Source organism: Macaca fascicularis, chromosome 7 (genome assembly GCF_037993035.2).
Source record: "Macaca fascicularis isolate 582-1 chromosome 7, T2T-MFA8v1.1".
In the NCBI taxonomy this organism is placed as follows: domain Eukaryota; kingdom Metazoa; phylum Chordata; class Mammalia; order Primates; family Cercopithecidae; genus Macaca; species Macaca fascicularis.
In genome coordinates, this window is record NC_088381.1 from 27854971 (window position 1) to 27865062 (window position 10092).

General features: G+C 44.4%; 1 protein-coding gene across 2 annotated transcripts in view; it reads left to right on the forward strand.

The window, feature by feature from the left end:
* GLDN (gliomedin) overlaps positions 1–7937 on the forward strand; it is a 70983-nt gene extending 63046 nt beyond the window's left edge. The window contains exons 8-10 of one of the 2 annotated variants that reach the window (XM_005559559.5): positions 3–128; positions 1220–1370; positions 3896–7937. In XM_005559559.5, the coding sequence (XP_005559616.3) occupies positions 3–128; positions 1220–1370; positions 3896–4373 (755 nt within the window). In that variant the 3' untranslated portion in view covers positions 4374–7937. Of the gene's footprint in view, positions 1–2; positions 129–1219; positions 1371–1966; positions 3856–3895 lie in introns of those variants that run through there. The other variant, XM_015452828.4, reaches the window with a different exon arrangement.
* Positions 7938–10092: the final 2155 nt, after the last annotated feature.

A 10092-nucleotide genomic window follows, 5' to 3' on the forward strand; every position in this document is an offset into this window, starting at 1 on the left:
AGAATCCATGGTCACCTCCGTTGGAAACCCAGTGCAAGTGCTGAAAGTCACAGAGACATTTGGGACTTGGATAAGAGAGTCTGCTAACAAGAGTGATGACCGGATTTGGGTGACAGAGCATTTTTCAGGTACTTACACTCGGCCGATGACCCATATCTATGTGGTAACTGTATTTTTTCGTCTATTGCCTACCTTTGGGCGTATTCCATTTGTGTGTGTCTGAAATCCTCAGTAGCTGGTGTGATAAATGTCTCTTTATTTTAGAAAGACCAATGAGTGGGCAGAAAACTTTCTTCCTTTGAACGTGCTGGTGGCAAGCTTTGAAGTTCAGGTCACAGGAGCATGACGAGGGTAACCCAGAGATCGCCTGTTTTAGGACAAGTATCCAGAAGGAAACAAATAGCATTATGACTGCAGGCCTCATAAACCTCCAAACCATAATGGGAAAAAAATACCAAAGACAAAATCCTTGTGGACCACCCATCTTTCTCTAAGGTTGCCCCCTCTCCCAGAAGACTACTTTTGGACATCTTTCCCAACCACCTGTGGGACAGAGAGCCCAGGGAGAAGGTGAAGGTCCACCTTGCAGTTACACTGTATCTGAGCAGGACCCTAGTTGTACTGTCCCAAAGAGAGATGGTCAGGAACTGCTGGTGGTAGTAACAGTGGCCTCATTAAAGAAGGGGTCTGACCATACTCACTGGTTGGAGAAATAGCTGAGAAGAAATCACTTCTTTGTTTTATCAAGGCCAGTTATTAAACGGGGAAGCTGGTAGTAACTGCCCAGATTACCAGGATTTGGGGACTCAAAAAGAAAGTAATGTTGTGCATTAGTAGTGGCTGCTGCACAGTGCAGGAAGAGGTGGGAGGAGGCAAGAGGTGACTGTCCAAGCGCCAAGTATCTGCTATTCCTGGTGAAGGCCTACACCACTCTCATAGAAAGTGATAAACAGTATAGAGTGGGGTGGGAGAGGGTGATGCATAGTTCTCCCGGGAGTCAGGCCAATTCGATGCCTACCACATTTGAAAGACATTTCAGAAATCCATATGGAGAGCTGGACTTTGAGATGGGGAGTCTTGGACTCTTCACACTGGAGAAGGGACCTTAGGGAACACTTCACTCTCAACTTCCCTCCTTTGAAATTCCTCCCAAGGACTCCCTCCCAAGCTGTGATTGCTGGAGGTAGGTAACGGCCTCTCCCTGGCTTCCCTCCTACAGGCATCATGGTGAAGGAATTCAAGGACCAGCCCTCACTTCTGAATGGCAGTTACACGTTCATCCACCTTCCGTATTATTTCCATGGCTGTGGGCACGTGGTTTACAACAACTCTCTCTACTACCACAAAGGGGGTTCCAACACCATAGTGAGGTGAGTCACACCACGGCACCTTCTCATGCCTCTCAGGCCACACCTGCCCATGGTGCTTTTGTGAGCAATTGGGGGTAGGGACTGTGTTTTCATCATCTTTTTGTCCCTAGGGCTGACACACAGAGGTCAGTCAGGGTTTGTCGACTGAATGAATCACAGGATATGTTAGTGAGCCCCATGACCCAGCCCCTGCCTGGGGTCTGCATTTGTTGCTGGTCTGGACAGCCCGAGGAAGGTCAGAGCCAGGGAGAAGTGGACCTGGAGTAGTAATGGCTGCAGCTTCCCCTTCCTCTGAGAGAGAAGCAGCCTGAACTCGGAGCTCCCCCTGGTGGAATGTGCTGCTGCTCCCTGATGAAGTTTTGTTTTGGAAAATTTTGGGTGTGGGGAATTTCATGTCACAGCTGAGATCATTGAAGACTGGGGAACGAACCCCAAGTCAGGCATCTCTGCCTTCAGATCCATCTGTCATCCTGATGGAGTCCTCCCAGGCTGCCCTCTGCTCTCCCACGGGGAAGCGAGGAGGGTCACCTGGGTAGACATTGCCCAAGGCAGCTGCTGAGCCTTCCCCACAAGAGTTGCTGAAGTTCTGTCTTTAGGGTTCAAGAAGAGGAAATCAAGCTCTGGCCTTTGGAGGCAGAAGATGGTCGTCTTGGGCAAATCAAGAGAGCAACGAACCGAAAGCCAGGACACTTGGTTTCTGGCTCCAACTCTTCTGCCTCCTCTATGGCCTTGGACCAAGAGACAGCACTTCCTGTGTCTCCCTGTCCTCAACTAAAAATAAAAAGATGGACTACAGCCTCTGAGTCCTTCTAGCTCTTCCCCATCTGAAACAGTAAACCCAGTATTATGAATGCCACAGTCCTACTCATTCAAAACAAGAGACAGTGACCTTGAGGGAGGACTGAGTCCCTTCTCTCTCCCTCATCCTTCCCCTACCCTTAGTGAGGTCCAGCTTTTACAACCTTTGGTGTTTGAATGCTCAGGTTACAATGGGGTGAGTTTCCTAGTATAATCTGCAATTTGATCAGACGTATCGGACACTGGCGTCAGCCGTGGCAGGAAGCATCCTTTCCTTTGCCTCTCACTTCCCTGTACATGACACCTCCATCATCATCTCTACACCTCCCTGGCCGCCTCATTTGGGCAGTCTTGTGCTGGTAGAAAAAGGCAACTGACCTACCGCCTGCTCAGCAGTCCTCGCTCTCAAGACACACTCCTTCATCCGATGCTGCTCACTGAATCTTGTCCCCTGCTGCCATGTTCTATAGGGCTATTGCCACACGGAGGTGGGGTCGGGGGGAGTTCTGAGGTGGATAACCTCCACAGTGAGAACTGGCCTCTTCAAGGAGGTGTATCTTCTAAGGAAGCTAAGTTTGGATGCAGTGGTTAGGAGACTGTACTGCTCTATGCCAGGCCACTGACTGGGACCTCACAGAGAGGCAGAGCTGAATTCGACCCTGTAATTGCTGGGAGAGATGGGTCTCACCAAGGAATGCAGCTGTGAGGTGGCAGGACTAGACACAGCCAAATGGCAGCACTAAACCCCAGGTATTCAGAGGAAGAACTCCCGTGAACTGAGATGTGCAGGGACCTTCCCAAGCCTCACTCTTCTCTAGTTTCTTCATGGTTTCTTAATAGAATTCAAGTCTGTTATGCTCAAACGCATATCCACAGATTCACACATTTCATGTTTCTTCTGCTGCTCAATGGCACCCTCTGGTGTTTTTTTTTAGCCCTAATGTTCCTGAATTTTCATTCCTGGAGTACCCTTTGAATTATAGTTCACTTTTATGCTACAGCCTAGAGTTGGAATCTGTCAAATCAGCCTCCAGGAGCTAAGGGGCATGACATTCCATGCTATAGTTTAATGTATCCAGCCACTTACTTGACAAGAAAATGGTTTTCACAGTCATGACTTTGCAACAGCCTTTCTCACCTGGTGACTTTCTTTTCAACTTTGCAAACTGTGAAACTCTTTTTTTTTAATTTCAGCAGGGAGTAAAGGAATAACCACCACACTTAGAGTTAGAAACCCTAAGTTCAACCTCTGGCTCTGCCTCTTACTTGTAGTCTCGGGCCAGTCGCTTCTCATTTTTTGCTTATAAAATGAAAAGATTGGACTAGATCCTCTTTTACAGCCCCCTTGCAGCTCTAAGAATCTTCGAGGGGGCATTTCAGGAGGTCAACAAACATCTGGGCATTAGTGAAGTGGAGGTCACATGGCTAGTAAGTGGTCACTCAGATGCAAATTCATTCTGACTATAGGGAGTATTCTCTTTAACACCACACCACTGTCTCCCTGTTGCCTCTGCTAGCACAGCCAGTCATCGTCTCTTACATCCTCACTGCTCACAGCATTGCCCAAGGACCAGCAGAGCAGGCATTACCCGGGAGCTTGTAAGAAATGCAAAATCCCAGCCCTCACCCCTGACCCACTAACTCAGTTTAATAGAGGAGCCTAATAAACCACCTTTGTCCACAGAAACAGTGATTCATGTGTACTTTTCTTTGTTTGCATATTTCAGATTTGAATTTGGCAAGGAAACATCCCAAACTCTGAAGCTTGAAAATGCCTTGTATTTTGATCGAAAATACCTTTTTGCAAATTCCAAGACTTACTTCAATCTAGCTGTAGATGAAAAGGGCCTTTGGATTATCTATGCGTCAAGTGTGGACGGCTCAAACATTCTTGTAGCACAACTGGATGAGAGGACATTCTCAGTGGTGCAGCACATCAATACCACGTACCCCAAATCCAAGGCCGGCAACGCCTTCATTGCCCGAGGAATCCTCTATGTCACAGACACCAAAGATCTGAGGGTCACATTTGCCTTTGATTTGTTAGGAGGGAAACAGATCAATGCAAACTTTGATTTAAGAACTTCCCAGTCTGTTCTTGCCATGTTAGCATACAACATGAGAGATCAGCATTTATATTCGTGGGAAGACGGCCATTTAATGCTTTATCCTGTGCAGTTTTTGTCAACTACCTTAAATGAGTGATGTGCTGCATTCTGCTCCCTTCAGCAAATTTCAGGTGTTTTCTGGGACCAGTTCTCTGCCAACAGGAAACTTGTTTTTTTTAACGGCAGCCAGATATTTAGAACATAACCTCATGACATAAGTGTTTAAATGGTCAGTGAGCCCCCCTTAGTGAAATAGCAACAGATTGGAAGTTGAAATGGCTGAAATGTGGTGATCTCGCCACAACTGGCTCTGCAAGTTACCTCCTTCTCCTTGGGCCTTAGTTTCCCCATTGGTAATCTGAACCATCTGGCTAAGATGATTGGGAAGATTTTCTCTACCTGTAGGAAATTTGGTGATTCTTGGCGGCTTCTCTTCTCACAACTTTTATGTATCTGCTTCTGTTGTTTAGCTGTTTTAGCCACATGCTGACCAAATTTCCCTTTGAGTTGAGAAGTCCAGTGGCTTGAGTAGTGAATCCCTCAGTGCTGACTTAGATCTGGTTCTTTGAAAAGGTGCATTAACTCTTTAAGACATCTAAAGTATCACATTATCCATAATTTATTGCTTTTCTTTGCATCTGCACCTGCCACCACAGAATAACCATTACCCTCAGCTGCTGACTGGGCAGCTCTGAGATTAGCAAAAGCCAGGGACAGCTACATGTTCAGGGTTTTTTTTTTTCTCAATAAGCTATTTTTTTTTTCTTTTCTTGTTTTAAATAGAGAGTCTTGCTATGTTTCCCAGGCTAGTCTTGAACTCCTGGGGCTCAAGTGATCCTCCTGCCTTGGCCTCCCAAAATGCTGGCATTACAGGCATGTGTGCCTGGCCCAGGTTTCTTTTTCTTTTTTTTTTTTTTTGAGACAGAGTCTTGCTCTGTCACCCAGGCTGGAGTGCAGTGGCATGATCTTGGCTCACTGCAAGCTCCGCCTCCCAGGTTCACGCCATTCTCCTGCCTCAGCCTCCCGAGTAGCTGGGACTACAGGCGCCCACCACCATGCCCGGCTAATTTTTTGTATTTTTAGTAGAGACGGGGTTTCACTGTGTTCTCCAGGATGGTCTCGATCTCCTGACCTCGTGATCCACCCGCCTCGGTCTCCCAAAGTGCTGGGATTATAGGTGTGAGCCACCACGCCGGCCCCAGGTTTCTTAATAACAGAGAATCACAATCTTCCAGATTCCCCCCAACTTCTTATCATGTTGATTTGTAGCTGTGGATCATGAACAGTAAATCCTCAGATCACGCTGACTTCTTATGCTTCTTCTGTGGATCCACTATCAAAGTACTAAATGCTGTGTAAGTAGACATTAATCTGGCCGGAACCATGGGAAGCACTTTCCAGTGTTCAGAGGAGAGGCGCCATTTGTGGTTATTACGTAGAACTGGGCCAGAGCCAGTCCATTGCCTGTTTTTTAAATAAGGTTTTACTGAGCACAGCCACGCTTATTTATTTATGCAGCACGGCCTGTGACTGCTTCTGCTCTGCACCAGCAGAATCGAGTCATTGCAACAAACAGCGTATGGCCTCACAGTGCCTAAAATATTGACTAGCTGCCCCTTTATGGAAAAAGGTTGCTGACTCCTGATAAAGAATATAAAGTGAGCCTGATTCTTGAAAAAATCAGAACCAGAGCCTGTTTTGTTTTATTCTAAACTAACAAGCCACATAGGAGGGACTTGCATTTTGAGTAGAGGGGAAGGGTGATAACGGCGTAAAATGAAGTGGCCCTCCACAAAGGCTGGTTAGGGGACTGTTCTTTAACATAGTTTTAAAGGATGTGATCTGGTCCCCTTGGATGCCAGGAGAGAATCCGGTTGAACTTGCTCCTAAATGCTCTTAAATATGCATATTTTCTGCCAACTCACTTCTTTAAACATCTTTCAGCCCAGCGCTGCGGCCCCCGGAAGGGCCACTGCGAATAGAGAGGAAGCTGGAAAAGTTCCTGGGGCTCTGCAGCCAGGAAGGGGAACCAGGACAAATCTTATGTAAAGATTTTCCAGCAACTTGCCCCAATTTGTGTGTGTTCTGAAACTTTTTCTCTGGGACCAAATTCATTCTCAGTGGCCCTGAGTTCAATACATTATTAACAGCAGCATTTTAAAACTTAGGAGATGAGCTAGGCATGGTGGCACATAACTGTAATCCCAGCTACTCGGGAGGCAGGGATGGGAGGATCACTTGAGGCCAGGAGCTCAGGACCAGCCTAGAAAGACCCCATCTCTAAAAAATAAAATATAAGTAAATAAAACTTAGGGGATGTACAGATTTAAATATTCAAATCTCCCAGCTCCCCCGAAAGTCCCCAGGCAGCTGTTAGTGACTTGTTTGTTGTGTCAGTCAACATGATGGGTATTTGAAACTTCTCCCCCTACTTTTTCATTAGATTGGTTATGCCGTGTTACCTTGGCTTGCAAAAATACTCTTTTCAGATTCACGTTCTCTAACCAACAGTCTCATGTTCAAGATCGATATGTCTAACGAGTGCTGGTGTCCTTTTAAAGGATTTAAATATATATGTTGCCATTGCTGAACACAGGACACCGGGTAGGGATATAGTTTCATAGTAATAGTATATACAATACTAATTCTATATACGGTAGCAACCAAAAGAGGTCAATTAGCACATATTCCTTTTAGAAAAATGGTTTAGAAACCTCAGTCTTGATATCTGAGCTATCTTGGCTTCCTTACTTGTGAGTAAGGGATCATGCTCACTGCTGGAGAAGCTTACACTGGGACTTTTTTTCTTTTTTCTTTTCTTTTCTTTTTTTTTGTTATGACAGAATAATGCTAATGTAAGGACAACTGAGTTTGATCAGTGTTTAATGGCAGTGGGTAATCTTATCTGATTGTCTTTAAAAGTGAAAAGGATTAAGATTTTATTCTTTCTTGTAAACATTACTTGATTTTTTAAAAAAAGTTTTGGGCTCACTGCTAAAATAGATTATGCAACCTAAGGTTTTTAAGTCAAGATACTGTTTTAGGAGTTTGCCCTCTTATTTATAACCAAAGTTGCTCTAAAGCACTTTCCAAATATCTGCACTTCTGATGTCAGAATCAAACCAGATAATTCTCTAATTCTTCTTTCATCTAAAGTAGATAGCTTCCCACTGGAGAGTAAACAACACCATCCCTCCCAACCTCAAAGCTAGGCCACACTGTAATTCAAAGCATTTTCTTTCAACTGATAAGGTGTCTTCCTGAAGCCAAACAGGTGGTTCTGGTCTCAAAGTATCATTAGGCACAGGTGCTATCACAGAAAAAGTTCTGGGGTGGAAGTTTTAAGATGAGGAGCTCTGATCTTAGGCGTCTTAACAGTCACAAGGCAAAAAGTCAAATGAAACAGTACAATTCTTGATGAGTCAGGTGTCACCTTCCTGTCACACAGAGGACGTTTTGGCTATGATCATCTGATGGCAAGTGAAGGAGAAGTGAGTGATAGGGCTTTTCATTTTCATCCAGATGCTGTGGCCTTGTGTTTCACAGCATTAAGGGCCGTAATTTCCAACCTGCACAGATTCTGAACAACAAATGAATAATGATGAATGTCTTTTTGGTTGTAATTTAACAAGTCAAATAAAATAATCATTGCTGAGCACAATCACATGTTGAAATAAGTGTGTTGTTATTTTTACCTCTTGTTAATTTATATGTAACATTTAAAAGAAAAAATCCAAAACAATATTGTGGTAGAATATTAGTTGCTCCTCTGTGGAAACTCTCAACTTGCTAGCTCCTTCTGAATACAGTACTGGAAAATTGTTGATATGGACTGTCTTTTCTCTGTAAGAAAACACGAGCAATGGAAATATCATACTAGAACTGGGTTATACGTAGACGTAAATGCAATGAAGATTTGCCAATTCATCAGCATGGGCAAGGCAACTGAGGACATAATATTTGAGGCTAAAAATTAAAAGAACAAAAATTTAAAAATGGATTTGTGTGAATTTGGGCAAGTCTCTTAATCCCTCGGAGCCTCTTTCATCTGTAAAACATGTCTAAAAAAAAGTAACAGTATTTACTTCCCTTGGTTTTTCTATGCGAAATGCTCTGATAATTATACAGTTCTTGACAAATTATAATTGTTACTTTTATTGTTCCTCCCTGCAGGGAACCAGAGTGACCCTGTTGTTCTCATGGCCTTATCTAGGGCTGCAGAAATGGTTAGGGACACCATGTGAATAGTTTCCATGGGCTGAGACCAAAGACCTGTTACATCAGGTAACACTGTCACAACACCAAAAGGTGGTCCCTTAGTTATACAACAGATTTACATAAAACTCCCCAAACAATGAAAAAATGGTTCAAGTACCTGTTACCTTGACCTATGGAGCTTCTTTATAACCTTCCCTAGAAGTGCTTGTTACTGGACTTTTGTAACTGAAATATTACAAAGTGAAAAAGAAAAGTCCAAGGAGAAAATAATAGTCTCACCCCTTTAAGTGGACCATTCAGACCGTGCATGTGATTTTAAGATATCTAATCTTCTATCTATTCACTGTAAAGATTTTTAATAAGGGTGAAATTGGTCTTTCAGTTCCCTTACTGTTTCCTCCAAACACTCTGGTATGATCGAGCTCAACAATTGAGTTAAGCTTTAATAAAGAAGTGGTTTAAACTACTTCTAAACTCAGATTTTTGTGTCTGGCAACATGACATTGTCAATGTCCCAAGCTGCTTGCCCAGAGGCCACATCCACAATTGCAGGATGAAAAAAGGTCAACACTGGATGGGAACCCTACAGAGCACTCGATCCCACTCTCATTTTAAAGTCTAGGAAAGTGAGACCAGAGGAGATGCATGACTAACTCACCCCACGTGCAGCTTAAGTGCCAGAGTCAAAAGGAAGCACTGTTCCCGACTTTATGTTTTCCACCTCATCCCACCGCTACCAAATATAGGATCTGGTTCTTATAACTGGAAAGTGGAAAAGTTAACTTTGAACGCTTTTTAGGGCACTCCTTTTTAAAAAGCTATGTCTAGGGAAATATGCCAAACCCAGCCTCGTCTTGCAGAGAAGTTCCATCACTCGGTAATGGCCAGCCTCACCTTCTGGAGCAGATACACACGCCCAAGTCCAGCACTACTTGTTACTCTCGGGATTCCCACCACCGGACAGCCCTTCCTTGCCCAGTGCTTTAGAAACATCAAAGTAGCTGCCACTTAGTGCTCATCATCTCTATGCCGTGGTGTCTTCTGGGCAATCAGCACACATGATTTCACTCAACCAGGCCTGAGTGGAAAAGTCCTTAGATATCATCCCTTCTCTCTACATGATGTTTAAATCCTCTCTACAAATGCAGTGAACACTGTGATGCACTCACAACTTGGATTCTACTTCAGAAAAGACATTTTGCTTTTGGTGCTGGAAGTGCCGTCAGCATATAGCGTTCAGCTGTCAGCACCTACAGAAATGGTCAGTGCTGCAGAGAACCGCTTAGCCCAAGGATACACCTCATCATCCAATGACTGACCAGTGTGAGAATTTAAGGCCTAGACACCTCAGCCCACCTTGGAATTACTCTAAAGAGCAATTCTAGAGCCAGAGCACCCCATGGTTCAGCCAAGTCTGTCCCTGGGCCTGTACTGCCGATTGACTTTCTCTGTCCTTCCTGCTTCTGGCCCCTCCTTTCCACAGGTGTTGATCCTAAGGGCTCTTCTTAATGACATCATGCTGGCTAAACTCCATCTCAGAGTTTGCTTCCCAGGGAACCCAACCTGTTGTCAAATTGCCACATAAAATACAGGATGCT